At 33.2% G+C, this 19,502-nt stretch overlaps 1 protein-coding gene across 1 annotated transcript in view; it reads left to right on the top strand.

The window, feature by feature from the left end:
• Positions 1–18,594, top strand: part of LOC111062892 (serine/threonine-protein phosphatase 6 regulatory ankyrin repeat subunit A-like) — a 51,946-nt gene extending 33,352 nt beyond the window's left edge. The window contains exons 13-14 of the mRNA XM_039419567.1: positions 3,067–3,152; positions 15,579–18,594. Of these exons, the coding sequence (XP_039275501.1) occupies positions 3,067–3,152; positions 15,579–15,605 (113 nt within the window). The 3' untranslated portion in view covers positions 15,606–18,594. The remainder of the gene's footprint in view (positions 1–3,066; positions 3,153–15,578) is intronic.
• The last annotated feature ends 908 nt before the right edge of the window (positions 18,595–19,502 follow it).

Here is a 19,502-nt window from a genome sequence, read left to right as displayed (position 1 = left end):
ATACCATGGGATATCTACTTACGCTATTGTTTCTCTATGATAATAGGTACCATAGAGAAACGTTAGCAGAAGAAGAAAGAAAGAAAAAAATATTTATTGCCAAAATCATTAAACAAACTTTACAAATGGAAAAATATAAAAATTTTCATATACAATAAATTACAAAAACTTAAAATTAAAATATTTTCCATTTAAAATCGATTATAATATTATCATTGGCGTTACCAGCAAAACTAAGTAGTTTGAGCGATGGCAACGAGTAATCAGTCGGCTATAATTAGTGGCTTGAGATTCAGTCGAAAATAGAAAAAAATATAATGAAGAAAAAAGAAACATATGGAATGTATGAAAAACTAGAAAAAAATAAAATTTCAATCCGAAAAGAAGAAGATATCCCATGGTATAGGGCATTCATGCTCCAAATTTCTAGCCGATGTTTTGTTAACTCAAGCCGATAACTGTCGATTTCTGTCTATTATTACTGTGTTCTTGGGATGTTAGTGTAAAGCTAGGTTTACACTATGTAGCTTTACGTCATAAAGCTTCACGGGAAAGAACTACGTGGATTATAGGCTTGAGATAACAGTAAAACTTCCGACATAAACACCCTATACCATGGGATATCTACTTATGCTATTGTTTTTCTATGGTTCTACTTAACAGTGAGTCATCATCTGCAATTCATCTATTAATTCATGGTTCATTGATCCGTCGTTCATTCATTTAATGAAATTTAATGAATGAAAATTGGGTTTCATGTAAGCCAATTTTTAAAAAACTCAAATTATTACTAACAATTCCAGCACTTTATTTTTTGAAAATTGTATATTTTAACAAATATTTAACAGTGAGTCATCATCTGCAATTCATCTATTAATTCATGGTTCATTCATCCGTCGTTCATTCATTCAATGAATGAAAATTGGGTTTCATGTAAGCCAATTTTCAAAAAACTCAAATGATTACTAACAACAATTCCAGCACTTTATTTTTTGAAAATTGTATATTTTGTTTTGAACATCCCATGATCACGTTTGAGGGAAATCCAGTTGGAACATATGCAATATGCATGTTCGAATTGGAACGTGAGTGAGGATGTTGGACTTACCAGCCGGAGCGTGAGTGGTGTAAGATACGCCGTGGTGGCCCAACATGGTTAGACCAAATTGAGCCTCAGAACTCAAGTTTTTTCGAACCTTGCACGGACTTCCCGTTTAATATACTTTTATATTTTATCCTAAAAAATCTGGTGTGGTGCACTCACACAACTTTCCTTGCCGTTATGAAAATTTATCACTTGACGCTAGTGTTACCGCGCATCTCAAGTCTACTATGCAAAGATCTAAGCCAGCTGGTGACAGGACTATAACGCTGGAGACACACGAGGTCTGCTATCTATTCATAGTGAATGATTTAATAGAATCAACAGTTTGCAATAATTGAAATAATAAAATTTCTTGAATTTCGAGCTTATTTTAAATTTTAGATGAAAATGTTACTGAACATTGTAGCTGGTATTTTTTAAAATCTTTTTCACAAAGCATGTATTAGATTCTAGGCCTACACTGCGACGTTGCAATATCGTAGCCCGCGGCCTTGTATTCGAGGTGGCTATGGTAGTAGAAATACAATTAATTTTAGAGTGGGGGTGCAAATACACTGGGTAAGTGAGCTCACATATTGTTCGAATATTATGTTTTCTATATTAAACAAATAAATTAAATAATAAAAAAATCTGGTGTGGCGCACTCACACAACTTTCCTTGCCGTTATGAAAATTGATCACCTGACGCTAGTGTTCCCGCGCTTCTCAAGTCTACTATTCAAAGATTTGAGCCAGCTGGTGACAGGGCAATAACGCTGGACACACACATGAGGTCTGCTATTTCTTCATAGTGAATTATTTAATAGAATCAACAATGATTTGCAATTGAATAATCACATTTCCTCGAATTTAAAGCTTATTTTCAATTTTAAGTGAAAATGTTACTGAACGTTATCCCATCGTTGGGATAAATTCAACCATGGGTTAAATTTTCGATTTACTCATTCTAAAATATATTCTAATTCATAAACATGTAATACAGGTTATGAAATATAAAATGGTCCCTAATGTCATTTTCTTTCGATTTCATGTTCATGTAGAGATTTTCATGTTCAATCCACTCCACTTGATTTTTTTTGTTTCAATTGTATCTGAAGCCTGATAATTGGGAATCTATCTGCATTGATGGGGCGGAGCTCCTGAAATTTTTACAGATATGGGACTTGTGGCAGTTGATAGAGCTTATCGATGACTATTTGAGGTATAAATTTGATCAAAATCGTTGGAGCCGTTTTCGAGAAAATTGCAAAAAAAAACCCTGTTTTTGACAACATTTTCGCCATTTTAGCCGCCATTTTGAATTGCATCAGATCGAAATTGTTCGTGTCGGATACTTATATCGTTAGGACCTTAAGTTCCAAATTTCAAGTCATTCTGTTAATTGGGAGATGAGATATCGTGTACACAGACGCACATATACATACACACACACACACACACACACACACACACACACACACACACACCACACACACACACCACACACACACACACACACACACACACACACACCACACACCACACACACACACACACACACACACACAACACACACCACACACACACACACACACACAACACACACACACACACACACACACACACACACACACACACACACCACACAACACACACACACACACACACCACACACACACACACACCACACACACACACACACACACAACACACACACACACACACACACACACACACACACACACACACCACACACACACACACACACACACACACCACACACACACACACACACACACACACAGACCAATACCCAAAAACCAGTTTTTTGGACTCAGGGGACCTTGAAACGTATAGAAATTTAGAAATTGGGGTACCTTAATTTTCTTCGGAAAGCAATACTTTCCTTACCTATGGTAATAGGGCAAGGAAAGTAAAAATGTATTAAATAAATTAATGAAATTTTATTGAATTTGTTACAGATGTGAAGAAGCTCTCGTTGAACATATCAGCCGTGGGCAACGTGCTACCAGCGCCTGCTTCGCCCCCCGAAGAATACAACATGATGGTACACTATAGCAATTACAGCTCAGATTCTGACTTTTACTGAATGTGCCTACATGCCAAGCCAAAGCCTCTGCCAGTGCCACTCTACCACTCTACTACTTCTGTCAACGTTCTCTCTGTCTAACCACCACACTTCTCTCATCTCTGTCTCTGTCTAACATCCTGTCGCAACGCTCAAAGTGTATTTCCTATGCTTGGTTTCTAGGACACTCATTAAATCTAATGAACCATTTAATGTATGATGGTCCATAAATGAGTGATCTAGGACACTTAGGGCCGGCCGGTTTCCGAGCTCGGGATTTAGCTAAGTTCTAGACTTTAAATAGCTGGAGTCAGAAAATTGGCTTTCCGAAACGGGACGTAGCAATACCATAGAGAAACAATAGCATAAGTGGATATCCCATGGTATAGGACGTTTATGTCGCAACTCTTACTGTTATCTCAAGCCGATACCATAGAGAAACTATAGCATAAGTAGATATCCTATGGTATAGGACGTTTATGTCGCAACTCTTACTGTTTTCTCAAGCCGATACCATAGAGAAACTATAGCATAAGTAGATATCCTATGGTATAGGACGTTTATGTCGCAACTCTTACTGTTATCTCAAGCCGATAGTTCATGTAATTCTTTCCCGTGAAGCTGTGTGATACTGGTAGTCTCTCATATTGTGCCGTTCATACACTATCACCCCAACAAAAAAGTAAAATTCGACAATAATCAACAGTAATCGGCTTGAGATAACAGTAAAAGTTGCGACATAAACGCCCTATACCATGGGATATCTACTTACGCTATTGTTTCCCTATGGCAATACCTACTACTTTCACTAGTAAATAGTAATAAGTAATCGTAGATATTGGTCGTAGTCGCAGTTTTTATGATGATCTTTATTTTCTCTTTGTATAATTGGGAACGTTTTTCGTTGACGAAATGAAACATTTCTAAATAATTCAAAATAGCTGAAACTACACTATTTTGTCTTCAATTTTCTAGTTTTTCGAAATTCAATTTTAAACGTAGGCAGCGACTACACCCATAACCACATCTAATACAAGGCCCCGGCCTACGATATTGCAACGTCGCAGCGTAGGCCTATAATCTAATACATGATTGGTGATAAAGAACAGCTGGTATTTTTAAAAATCTTTTTCACCATCATGTATTAGATTCTAGGCCTACACTGCAACGTTGCAATATCGTAGGCCGGGGCCTTGTATTAGAGGTGGCTATGCTACACCCCGTTTCGGAAAGCCAATTTTCTGACTCCAGCTGTTTGAAGTCTAGGACTTAGCTAAATCCCGAGCTCGGAAACCGGCCCTTAGGCCCGTATGTAAATTCTCGGTTTAAACGAAGAAATTTCAGCTGACCGTTTAAACACGGAATGAAACAATTTGAATAAATGTGACCATAATAACAAATAATCGTCGTTTAGCGTACGATTACTTGGTGTGATATGCACCATCTTCGTTCAACGCTAAACCACGTTTAATTGTAGATATGGTTGCTTATATCATAATATGTTTCATTCGGGGTTGACCCTAGGCGGCATATCCACCGTTTTACTCTAAACGACCATTACTTGCTAATATGGTCACATTTATTCAAATGTGTTTCATTCCGTGTTTAAACGGTCAGCTGATTTTTCTCCGTTTAAACTGAGATCAGTCTTATTGAATCTAGTGAGCCATCAAATCAATCAATCAATAATTCATCAATTTCCAATACAATTATTACAATGATCTATAATAATAGATATCATAATCTGAAAGAGGAAAACTAAGCTTAGCTTGTACTATTCCTCTTTCAAATTTTAATTGTAATTAAGTCCAAAAGGTTAGATGTATGTCACGCACTTTACATTTCTGGTCCGAGAATACTCATTGATATAAATTATTCACTTTTTTGGTAACGGCTACTCGTATTTTTATGAATTAAAGAATCAAAGTATTAGTTTTTCAACTCTATTTTATTTCTCACAAATGTTTCGACTTATGTCTTTCTCAAGTGAGTGAGTTAGTGAAATATATAACGTTAAATAAATAATACTATCACTAAATTCTTGTGTACTCATATGATTTATTTTCTAGAACTGATAATTTTATCAAAAAACTTGAAGGTTGATTATTTATACAGTTACTGTTTATAATAGTAACTGTAGTTATTCATATCCAGCATTTAAAAGTTATTTCTTTGTAATTGGGTTGAAGGTTCTTTTTGTCGTATAATTTGAGTAAATTTTATACTTGGACTGATTATATTATTTTTGATTGACCCCATGTTATTTATTTATCTATTTACTTCACTCACTCACTTGAAAATGGCATTATAAGGCTAAACATGTTGTGAGAAATAAAATAGAGTTGAAAAAAGGGTACTTTTATAGACTATATTAAATGTGTAAGTCTGATGGTCCATTAGATTTAATAAGTGATCTAGAAACCGGGTTGCTTTACTTGGCTACCCAGAAAAAGTTTATCATTGGTCCTTATAAGAGTGTTCACAAATCGACTAAGAGAACCAGGTAAACAGGGTCGAACCAAATATTGATGTTCAAAACATTTTAATATTTAAATATTGCCGTTCTTAATAAACGATCAATCTTCATGAACCTTTTTGAACGAAAATAATATTATTAACTTGTGACTTATTTATTTCAGGTTTCATTTTATTACATTATGTTTTTTATTGCGGAAGATACCCACATTAGATTTAGCTTGTGCGTGGGTAATGGAATATGCGTTGGTGAATTGATGAGATGATCAAACGTCCATGCCATCGGCGGGATTCGAACCCACCTAACCAGACAGATCTGTTCGCAGTTCTTTACATTTTGTTTCTGAATGTATTTCAAATCCTAATTTTCTCGATCTAGTCAGTTTTTACCGTTTGGTAATAAAATTTATTCATTGAATTGATGGGTGAACTCTTGTATAAAATCCAATGATATTCTTTTTTGGACCGGAAAGCTCCACTCAACGCACATCTAATCACCTCTTCTCATAATCGAATAACTGTTAACACAATCCAGTATTATCAACTTCCATTAACTGTTACGTATTGATATCATACGTATAACATTACTGCTAATATTATCAATTGATATTCGGTTAGAAGACTATCAATAATTGTCTTACAAGTTACCAAGTAGTTTGTGTCTTAGTGCCGGTTGCAAAAAAGCCTGTTAAATTCCAACCGTGATTAAATACAAGAGAACCAGAAACGTTCTTCTCTTATTGGTTCTCATGGATTTAATCATGATTAAAATTTAGCAGGCTTCTGTGCAACTGGGCTTTTAATATTGTTGTGTTCAGAGGTTGCCTTCAATGCGAAACGAGTTAAGCATGGCTGGACTATCTGATAAATTGGCCTTATTCGTCACTTACAAACTAACCAGTTTTTATTTTAACCACAGTTGATTTTGACGCCACTTTTAGTTTGTTTAATTTCTGTTTGCATCGTTGTTGTGTGGAAAGTAATCCATGTTTAATTTTGTCGAATTTTAATTAAATTCATAACTCAGTTTGACTAAACATTGATGCTCTGTCAAAAAGTAATCTATCTTTCATTGTTGTTGAATTTTATCTGAATGCATAACTCGATTTTACTAAACATTGATAATATATCGGGTTGCAGACCGTTAAATTTTCTGAATGTCACGAGATCCAATCAGAAAAGGCTAGGATCATGATACTCATATGCCGGGTTGCACAAAAGCCCGTTAATTTTCAATCATGATTAAATGCCACGAGAAGGTTTTTTTTTTAAAGAAGGCTTCTCTGATTGGTTCTGTGGCGTCTAATCCCAGTTAAAATTTGACAGACCTTTGTGCAATCGTACCTATTAGTTGAGTATTTTATGTTGAGAGCATTCATTTCTATCCTTTTATTATGTGGGTAAAGCCGCGTTTACACCAAAGTTATTAACAAAATGTTAATAACTTAATCCTTATAGATTCTATTAGATTGAACGGAACTTGACAAACACATATGTTCATCATGTGTATGATAAGATATGTTCAATCTAATAGAATCTATAAGGATTAAGTTATTTATTTTTTATTTATTCTTATGGCTTTTATTGGCAGAGAGATCCTTTCGGATGTTCTGCCTTGTCGTATTACCCAATGTCATTTCCTATCAACACTCAAGTTTATAGGTTATGTATTGGGTTCTTCATGTTTTCTCACTAAAAGGATTAAGTTATTATCATTTTGTTAATAACTTTGGTGTAAACCCAGCCTTATGCTATGAGTTAGAGTTTTTTTTGCCTGCTAATGAATTTGAAACTTGAAACTTCATATGTCGAGAACCGTTTGTGTTAAAATCATCTCTAAAGACACTGTGATAGTTTATAAAATGTATTTTTTCACATTCTTGGCAGATTGTACTGCTGTCGAACCGTATTTCAACCTTGAATATTTATTCGTGATTTATGATTTTCCGAATTTTATTATATTATCGAATTCTTTTAATCTCTGGATTCAACTGTAGCATTTAATATTTAGGGAATTTTATGTTTGGATTGTATTCTAGTTTTTATCTATATTTCATAAAATTATTCATTTTTCTAGTTTGACAATCGTGAATTCAATTTATGCTACAATGAGATTCAATTTGAACTGACAGCATTCCTTATTGAGAATATCAACAATTATATTTGTTTTCAAAAATTTGTGTTTATATTTTTCAAGTTTTTTTAACTAGATTTTTTCATTCTTGAGTCATCTCCATGATTTTTTACGTTTTTCAACTAGTTTATCTCATTGTTAAGTCATCTCCATGGTTTTTTACGTTTTTTCAACTAGTTTTTCTCATTGTCAAGTCATCTCCATGGTTTTTTACGTTTTTTCAACTAGTTTTCCTCATTGTTAAGTCATCTCCATGGTTTTTTACGTTTTTTCAACTAGTTTTCCTCATTGTTAAGTCATCTCCACGGTTTTTTTACGTTTTTTCAACTAGTTTTTTTTTCATTGTTAAGTCATGGTTTCGTTTTTTTTAACTTATGTTGATTTAAACGTGCTATTGCAGAGTTCTCTCGGTTATATATCTCGGTGAATTGAGTATTTGTTACTCCCAATAATTGATAATAGCATTAGTAGTATATCAAAGTATTGTCTTTCAGCTCCCTAAATATCGATCAAAATTTACTACACCTTATTAGATGCTTTAGTGGATTATCTATCATCATAGATAATCATACGTGTCTTACCATCAAAGTGCAGCTATCTCCCACTCCAATTATTAACATATTATCATAGAGAAATTCTAGTACAAGAAGATATCCCATGATATAGGGCGTTTATGTTGCGAATTCTACTGTTAACTCAAGCCTATAGTCCTAGTAGGTTTTTTCGTGAAGCTATGTGTCTCTCATACTTTTACTTTATCAATTTTCTGTTTTTTTTTCCTCTTAAATATTCATATTGATTAAAACTTTTACAATATTTCCACTAATAAATAAATCCTTAGTTTAAATAATGAATTCAACGTTTTGGTAGAGAGGATATTAATTTTTTAATATTCTTTCCGAAGAATGAACATTGATATGTCCAAAGCTCCGCCAATTTATGTAGATGCATAACAATTTAATTATTATCTATAGTTATTATATTACAAATTGCTTTTTCATATCATATACAGTTCAATAATTATTTTCTTAGTCTATATTATGTAAATTCATCTATAATTTTGCTGTATTGTAAGCTATTGTATATAAGTGTATAAGCCAGTATATATTGTAATCTACATAAATAAAGTACTCAATCAATCAATCAATACTGTGCCGTTCTTAAGCTACGTTTACACAATGTAGCTGGAGATCTATATAGCAGAGCTAAATAAAATTTTATATAGCTCTGCTATATAGATCTCCAGCTACATAGTGTACAAGAGTGTAAAAATAGTGTACAGAGCTACATATAGCTCTGCAAGATGTTTGGAAAAAAGTTCACTGGTTCCCAGCCAGATGCCGAAAAAGAAGGTAGTTCTTGCAGCAGTCGCTGCTTCGCGTCTCATACAACAGGGTAATCCATGAATAGTTCAATAACTTTATGATATTGTCTTTATTGCAGTCAAATTCACTCTCCATTTTTGCACAATAATATAATTATAAATCAGAAAGAAATGCTTGTAATGCGCAGTAGCCTACTAGCACTCTGACAACAAATGAGTACAGTATATCAGATGATCAGGTGTAAATCCAGGAGGCAGTAAACAGTTGCGGCAGCCTTCCTTCAAGAACAGAGCAGCTACATCTAGTTCTGCTATAAACAAAAATTGACATAAAGCAGAGCTACATATAGCTCTGATTCTCTTTTATGTTTACCGAAAACTTTGGATAGCTCAATTTCTGTTATAGAGCTGAGAAAATAGGCTTAAAACTGCTATATAGCCAGGCTATATATAGTGAGGTGCACGTTATAATGACAGTATTTGATCGACTTTGGTTTTGCTATCCTTATCTATCATTTGACAAAGCCGGTGATACTATCCTTTTCTAGGTCCACAACGATGCCAATTATGTTTTAGCCAGTGTAGAAATATAATTAATTAATGCAGAGAATCGACATCGCTATTCTCCTATCTTTATCCACTGCCATTATAAGGTGGACCACACTATAGCAAGATCATGGTCGATCTTATGTGGACATAAAAAATACCTCCAAAAAACTAGTTCAAAAATTCACAATTACTTCAATAAAAAAATTTCCTCCGGGTCGGATTTGAACCAGCGACCTATGGATTCCTGATATCTGTCCAACTACAGTCCACCGCTCTACCAACTGAGCTACCAGAGGATGCTGATAGTGAAAGCATAGAATGCTAGGTGCTAAATGCTATAGGTGATACTATCCTTCTCTAGGTCCACAACGATGCCAATTATGTTTTAGCCAGTGTAGAAATATAATTAATTAAAGCAAAGAATCGGCATCCTAATCTCCTATCTTTATCCACTGCCATTATAACGTGGGCCTCACTATAGCAGATTTCCTGTGTCACTTTTTGAACATGTAGCAGATCTAATGTAAAGCTAGGTTTACACTATGTAGCAGAGATATATAGCAGAGCTACATGTAGCAGATCTATATGTAGTATAGCTCTGCTACATGTAGCTCTGCTATATATCTCTGCTACATAGTTTAAACCTAGCTTTACACTAACACCCCAAGAACACAGTAATAATGGACAGAAATCGACAGTTATCGGCTTGAGTTAACAAAACATCGGCTCGAAATTTGGAGCATGAATGCCCTATACCATGGGATATTTTCTTCTGCTAACTTTTCTCTATGGTTCCTATTATCATAGAGAAACAATAGCGTAAGTAGATATCCCATGGTATAGGGCGTTTATGTCGCAACTTTTACTGTTATCTCAAGCCGATTATTGTCGATTTTTACTGTTTTGACCGGGTAAGAGTGTATGAACGGCACAATATGAGAGAGTACCAGCGCCATAAAGCTTCACAGGAAAGAACTACGTGAACTATCAGCTTGAAATGCCTGTTGTTTTTACCTGCATTGTATTGACTATACGTCAATTATACATAAAAACCGTAATTGAGTACTTAATAAAATATAGATCCGATTTTCCTCTCACAATAAACTCTACTCTTAATTATTATAATCTAAGGGCCACTGCTAACAAATATGTAACCTATAACACTAATATTGAATGTATAAGGAGGCAATTAATTTACATAGGTACTAAAATAATAAACCTCATTCCAAATCACTTTCTCATGGACAATAAGATCAGCGGAAAAATTAAACTGGATATAAAAAACTGGACATACAGTAATTTCTTCTTCCATTTAGATATATGACTCGAGATTTCTGCTCCAGCATTTTTTTTCCATTAGTTTTTTCATTTTTCAGTGGACTCGCTTACCTTTATTTTGAGTACCTATTCCTCTGTTTTCTTCCTTCCCCCCATTTCTCCCTTCCTTTTTTCCTCATTACTTCTCTTCTCTTCTTTGCCTGCCTATTACATGGGAAACCATAGTTGGCTAGGTATCTTCCTCTCTTTTTTTTTCTCTTCTCCAACACACCCAAGCACTAAGCCCATGGTTTTTTATATTTGTAACATTTTATTGTGTTTTTATTTGTTTCGTAAATCTTTGTAATTTTGTTTTGTCTTGTTTTGTGTGTTTTTAATAAATTGAATTGAAATTGAAATCTATTGTCTATGAATAAATGAAATGAAATGAGATAACAATAAAAATTGCGACATGAACGCCCTATACCATGGGATATCTTCTCCTGCTAACTTTTCTTTCTCTATGGCATTATATTTTATGAAAAGAAATGTCATGCTCTAAGTTGAATCCATTTCGCTAATATTTTATCCTGATTGTGCACTTATCGTAAATGCTCACTATCATGAACAGGGTTTAACTATCAGATGAGTCCTCAAAATGGTGCGACGCTGCTTAGCTATATCAAATACATAATCGTGTGTAGTTATAGTGTTATATATTCAAGTAGGCTAAATGTGCAGTTAATCTATTAAATGTTAGTTATTGTATTCTTACTGTGTGTAGCCTGTGACATATTTTAACTTGGATTTGTATTTTCTTACAGACAAAACAAGTAGAATGAAAATACTTGGGCTAAATCACTTCTTGTACTTAACTGTGTGTAAGATCCGATTCAAGTACATAATATTCTACATTCTCATTAAGTTCTAGACACCAAAATAATATTAGTGTTCTCATTAAATAGTAGATTAGGTTTTGATGTTGGTGATAGACAATTTTGTACTATATTAACCTTCCGGTAGTCGCGCCCTACTCAATCACACGAGCAGTCGCGTGTTGTATTTTGTACAACATCCAATTTTCCAACTGTTATGTACTCGGTTTACTGTCAAAACATATTAATCAATTGTATAATTACTTTTTCCATCTTCTTGGATTATTTTACGCCTATGAACATTTGGATGATTACCATTTCATAGCCCAATAAGGTACATCAAGCAAAGCCATCAATTCTGTGTTATTGGTTCGTTTACAGTCCCCATATATACTCAATCACACGAGCAGTCGCGTGTTGTATTTTGTACAACATAATTTTCCAAGTGTTATGTACTCTGTTTACTGTCAAAACATATTAATCAATTGTATATTACTTTTTCCATCTTCTTGGATTATTTTACGCCTATGAACATTTGGATGATTACCATTTCATAGCCCAATAAGGTACATCAAGCAAAGCCATCAATTCTGTGTTATTGGTTCGTTTACAGTCCCCATATATACTCAATCACACGAGCAGTCGCGTGTTGTATTTTGTACAACATAATTTTCCAAGTGTTATGTACTCTGTTTACTGTCAAAACATATTAATCAATTGTATAATTACTTTTTCCATCTTCTTGGATTATTTTACGCCTATGAACATTTGGATGATTACCATTTCATAGCCCAATAAGGTACATCAAGCAAAGCCATCAATTATGTGTTATTGGTTCGTTTACAGTCCCCTTATACAGTCTTTCCCTATCTTATGCACTGTCGCGACTAAATGGCACCTAAAGACTGAACCATTGCTCGGTTGATACTGCAACTCAGTGGAGTGATGGCGGAAAGTTTTGGAATGCATAGGTGACTCATTCACTGACACCACCCCATTCAATAGTTTTGTCTGCGTGTGTGAAAGTACATTTTGATAAAAATTAGCAGTGTTGTCAGCTCCTACTAACGGGCAAAAGACTTTGTTCTATTTTGTTAGTAGTAATTTTATTTTGCTCTGTGAAAATCATAAGTTTGTTTTTTTTTTCCTTTTCTCTTATTATATATATTTTTAGTTACAAATTACAGTATGTTATTATACTCAAGAGAAGGAACTTGTACTATAATATGTTGTATTTGTTTTGATGCAAAATAAAAATTATTTGATTTGATTTTGTGCAGCAAAAAAACTGAGACTGTTGTACTTTTTACAACAGCGCGACTGCCGGAAGGTTAATTACTAATCATTGATACTATTTTTATTATTATGTAACTACAATAATTAACCTCGAATTAACATTGTTACATGTATGCCTTATTTCTGATTAAATTTGAACTAGTCTAATATTATCCTACTGTAGTGTTAGGAATAATATATCGCACAGTTCTTCTGCTTTGTTGGATGGTAGGTGGCAACCTGCTTACCAGAAGAACTTTTATAGAGTATGAAAGATTTGATTCTGAAGCAATATGATACAGCGTCATAATATGTGATAAACACACATTGAATGTTTCGTGATCTGTAAAATTAGTTTACATTAATAAAGTTGATAATATCTCGCTCTCGTCCATTAAAACTGGCCACCAAGCTACTCAGGGTCATCGATAGACTGTGATTGTTGGAATGAACATGTCGTTTTAGTCGCCATCTTTGTTTATGTAAAGTTCTCTCTCATTACATTTCAACTTTTTCAATTGTGGTAACTTGGCTTACCAAAAGAACTACTATAGAGTATGAACTCAATTTAATTTGATGTTCATTGATGAATTTCACAGAGCCTTATTACTAAAACATTTATAAAACAGTACCAATTTTAAAAATATTTTTCAACGCTTATTATTGTTAAACTGATTTCCGGTTGCACTTGAATTTTAACCGTGATTAATTTAGGAGAACCAATCAGAGAAGCCGCTTTTCAAAAAAACCCTTCTCTGGTTCTCGTGAAATTAATCACGGTTAAAATTTAACCGGCTTTTGTGCAACCGGGCCTGACATTTACTTTCAGTGACATCATTCCTTGAAGAATATATAACAGTAATGCTCTCTGACAGTTGAAATGAGTCTCACATCACATGTATTTTAAAATAATAATAATTTTGGATATTAGAGAAGCAGATTTGTTTGACTGAATTTTTTTAACTTAAAATTCAATTCTTGTTCAATTTAATTTAATGTACATTGATGAATCTAGTTTGCACAGTGCCTTTACCAATACAATAGCAATTTTCAAAATATTCCAAAGCTTTTTAACGGAACCTCAGTTAAACTGGGTCAAATTAAGGGCCGTTTAAACGGAATATCAGCTTCAACTGGATTCAATCACTACCTCCGTAAACAAAGCCGTAGTGCATTCGTGTGACGTCAGCACAGGTAGGGCTCCTACACCAATAAAAATTCGTTGATTTCAGCTGATCTATATCAGCTAGTGTTTTAGTGTAGGAGCCCTACCTGTGCTGACGTCACTCGAATGCACTATGACTTTGTTTACGGAGGTAGTGATTCAAGCAATGTTGAGTTCTGTTTGCTATAATATGATTCATTCTGAGATTAGACCACCAGCTGATTCAATTCAGTTAAAACCTTTACTGTGCAAACGAACTTGATACATATATATTATTGTGTACCTAGAAACTCTGTTATACTTTCAATATTTTCATACTAACATATCTATCATTATTATTGTATACTTAGAAACTCTATTATACTTTCAATATTTTCATACTAACTTATTATATCTATTATTTTATGAGTACCCATCTGGGCATCATATAAATGATCCATAAATATTCAAACTCATTTTCAATTGCCACTTCATCATTTTTATTCCATTGCAATACTAATTAATACAATTTCTGTTCAGAGATTCCAATTTTCCATGCATTTTATGAGAGGAGCATTATTATTTCTGAGATGAACCGTTTTCAAAATTGATGCATAAGTTCATTTTTTATCTCGACTCTCGTAATTTTTGTCGAGTTTTAAAATGATGGTTGTATCTTGTTACTAATTTAAATTCATTTGATTTAAATTTAACTAACATCAGCCTTAATTAATTCACAAGTACTTATAGAAACCTATGTCGCCATTGCCTTAAACTAAGCTGTTATAATTTTTCAAGGAAATTATACTTAGATGTTATCTTTCACAAACTGCTCTTGAAATTTCTTATTTCAAGTCAATTTTTTCGGTAATGTTTCAGAAAATGAATAATTATTTATGTTCATTAATGTTTCATGTTTATTATTTATGTTTTATTAATTATTATTCAATTATTTGTAAGAATGACACTCTTCCATTATCAATACACATTAGGTGCCTCGGTTTTGCAATGTAGGAAAGGCAATTTTCCTCCATATCATTGAAAAACAAGTCTGAAACTTGATTTAATACATTTCAACTTATTGAAAATGTTTTATTGTGTAGGCTATGGAAGGGTTTTAGGATTCTGGTCAAAATATATTCACTGTATGTGTGCGCATTTTTCAATATATTGTGACCTTCTTTTGAGTAGGATTTTTTGTTCAGTAAACTAAACTGGTAAATAAATGAATGAACTAGTGGTCAAGTGATTTAATATAGTGAAGTCTGATTGAGTTATGACACTCTTTAGATAATAACCGTGGATCAATGTTTGAACAGTACCTATCTATGAAATCGACGGTCTTGAAAAATTAATAATTATTTGTTTATAGGTTATCAGTAGCTTGGAAGCTGTATAAACCGCTGGAGCTTTAATCGTGAACATTTAAAATTAATAGTAATATGCGGTATTTTGAACGTCCACTTGAAGGTTATTCAAAGAAATACTGATATCAGTCTCTATTGTGAATCAAATGAGCTGAGAAAATGCATAATATTTCAAGGAGAATGGGATTTCACTGAAACAATATCAAGATGTTCATATTTATATTTCGGCCAATACCAGAGCAGAGTTTCCGCTCCAAATATTGTGATTGAAATTCAGTATTTCATTTATGTAACGAACTTTACATGTAAACATTATATTACGTAATAATATAATTATCTGTAGAGTTGAAGGAGACTACATTGAACGATACACTAATGCCCACTTTTTAGGACAATTATTTAATTTAATGGATCATTAGTTTTGGTTTCTTTAGATTTAATAAGTATGCTAGAAACCGTGTCAAATACATACCGTTGTATGAACTAATACCCACTTTTTAGGACAATTATAAAATTTAATGGATCATTAGTTTTGGTTTCTTTAGATTTAATAAGTATGCTAGAAACCGTGTCAAATACATACCGTTGTATGAATATTTTTCAGTAAGGTGAAATAATATGGTGAAATTCCACAATATCTTTGTTCATAGTGTAAAATTTTCAGTAACGCTACAGGCCTCTGTGATAATTCTTTTTTTATTCAATGATGCCTTTCTAATTCTTAGTGTTTTTTAGTTTCACTTTATTCGTCAAATAATATTTTTATTAGCATTCCATGTATTCAAGGAAAATTCTCACAAATAATGTATGTTGCCTATGATGAATGTAATATTGATTACTCTATCATTGTCGGATTTTAATTTATGAATTATTATAAACATGAATAAGTATTTCTGTAATTTGTAGCAAGTGGAATAATTTGAAACTGTTCAGTGCCTCAATTCAATCTTAGTGCAATGAATGATGCCAAGTGAATTTTTTTGAATGTTGTAAGCGTTTTAATAATAATACTATGTGATTAACCCTTGGATCCAATAATTGTGAATGAGAATGGTGTTTTCAGTAAAATATATTGCAAGTGCTCTTCCCAGAGAGTCCAGATTTCAGTGAGTCCAGTAGGCTTACTGATTTCTCGATTCGTGTTGGACACCACACCATGTAAAGTGTCTTGCATGTGATAAGCTTTTTGTGATGATTGATAAAAAGACTTGTGTTCTTGTGTGAAATTCAAGAAGTGCTTTACTCTGATGATACCATGAAAGATTTTTCAATAGCCCACGTCATCAATTTCCATATTGAAATTCGTTCATTCCTTTATTTTTAGTGTTTATGTTTTAGATTATAGTTTTAACTGTTGGGACCTGTACGAATATAACTACTTAATTTGTATAAATGTATTAATTCATAACATATTGTTTCAAGTTTTCAGAGGTTGTCTGTCTGATAAATGAAGGGCTCAGAGAAATAATACACAGTCACAAAAAGCAAATTTTACAGGAGAACGTTTTTGAAGAAAATGCTACATGACTCTATTTATGTTTCCTCTGATCTTGTTCGTTATTACATGTCAAGCCATGGACTTTGTGCGTTACTACTTTGTATGCTATTTCTTCTTCTGCTTATATCTAGAACTATGTTCAATATATCTCTGTATTATTTTTACATGGCAATAGTATAGCATGATAGCCACCTGTTGGAATGAAAATCTCAATTTTGAAAATTTTGGACTATGTGTGTTATTCCTCTGCAAAGTTAGTAGACAGAAGGTTGTTCACTCATATATAGTATTTTAGTTGGAGTGGGGGAACTGCAGCCGTGACGTAGGCTGTAGTACAGAGTAGGCAAAATATCGCATTCTTGAAAATCATACGGTGACGTATAGTCAAATTATATAACAAAAACATTATCTGACATGCAAGCGTTCTGTTTCTGCCTTACAATAATTATCAAAACATTTAAATAATACAAGAATTTTGCCATATAAAAGCAAAAACTGCACCTCCTAACTTTCCTTTTCAAACCCTTAAGGTTTCTCCATCTTCTAGGTCGTGTTCATATTTTGTAGTTTGACTATACATCAGCTTGTAAATTTCGGGGATAAGATATTTTGATTCTCGTAGATCATGTGCTCGATACCAGCATGTGTTCAGTGCATTTATATGAACGAAATTTATCGGGATCGGTTTATTGCAATGCATTAATTTTTCAATATTTTTCATGCGTTAATCTGAAATTATAGTAGTATAACGTTGTCTACTAACCCTTTTCCAGCTTATTAACTTTTTCGTGTCACGTTTTTAGATTCTTGAAAAATTTTCAACTTCATTTTATTCATACAAGTTGAATGAACTTGGAATATTTAACTACATCATTAAAATCGGTGATTCATTCGCTATAAGTATGGAGAATTTTCAAGTTCTTGGTCAATCTTGAGGGCAATAAACGACTATTTATTTGAAGATACAGTGAATAAACTGTATGCTCAGTGTGGTTACTCAATCACATTTTTACTACACGTGACGTCACGCTGGCGTTCCCCCCTCCACTTCGAATCTTACACCTGTGAGTGATCAACCTTCTGTCTACTAAAGTTGATTCCTCTGAGCCCTTCAAATTATAAGAGCTTATTCTAATAACCTAAAGTTTTCCAATTTAAACTAATTTATGTGATGGAACGTTGTTTTACAGTTTAAATGTTTTGTGAATATTTCACCTTTAATTCTCTTATTTTTTGAATTTGCTAATATTGCAACCAGTGATCTGTTTTTATCAATTAAATGGCGAAATATTGTTTAAATTTCGGTTCAAGTCTACTATCAACTAAGATCAGTGATATGTATTCAGGATAAGTTCTCTTTTAAGTTTCTATAATCCAATGATTTGCGTGCCAACTATTGTCTTGAGTGTGAATTGCATTATTAGAGCTCATCACAAGAACATGATTTCCAATTTAAATGTGAGTTATTTCAATTATTATAACATGATATTAAATGTAATAAAGGTTGTTCATTTCTAGAAAAATGCGTTTTTCCATTCCATACAAATCATTTGTATTTTTAATTCATGTGAAAATTAGAGTAAGCTGAAGAAAACGTCTGTACTTGTAAAACGTGTCCTGTACAAATACATAATGGTGACAAATTTGTGAAACACATTTAACTAGTAGTTCTGTGAACAGTAGACCTCACGCAGTTTTCTCATCCACAAGTATCTGATGTCACCTGTTCTAGTTGATTCAGTTGAATCACAATTCACAATCAAAAACTCACTTATGTTAATAAACTCAGTCATAGCAATACTTACTATTACTAGTAATAGTAGGTATTGGCATAGAGAAACAATAGCGTAAGTAGATATCCCATGGTATAGGGCGTTTATGTCGCAACTTTTACTGTTATCTCAAGCCGATAGTCCACTTACCTCTTTCCCGTGAAGCTTTATGACGCTGGTAGTCTCTCATATTGTGCCGTTCATACACTCTTACTCGGTCAAAACAGTAAAAGTCGACAATAATCCACAGTAATCGGCTTGAGATAACATTAAAGTTGCGACATAAACGCCCTATACCATGGGATATCTACTTACGATATTGTTTCTCTATGGTATTGGTCATAGCCACCTGTTTTAGAGGTGGCTATGACTCAGTTCACGTTTGATTTTTTATCCCATATGATAATTTATCCAGTTCCGTGATAATCTTTCCATCTGATAAAATATTTTTCAACTATTTTAAAATTAATTTTTTCAATCAAGAATATTATAATTTCTTCAGCATAATTTAGTTCAATTAATCAATTTTTATTTTTATCATCCATTAAATTTGTTTTTCAAATTTGAGTATATTGATACTAATGGACACTCGCAATAAAAAAAATATTGAAACCCTACCTTATAGATATAGACATGGCCAGACAGACATCTGTGTAATG

The sequence above is a fragment of the Nilaparvata lugens genome, chromosome 1 (genome assembly GCF_014356525.2).
Source record: "Nilaparvata lugens isolate BPH chromosome 1, ASM1435652v1, whole genome shotgun sequence".
Classification (NCBI taxonomy): Eukaryota; Metazoa; Arthropoda; class Insecta; order Hemiptera; family Delphacidae; genus Nilaparvata; species Nilaparvata lugens.
The sequence above is the reverse complement of the archived record's forward strand: the minus strand, read 5'-3'. Positions and strand labels throughout refer to the sequence as shown.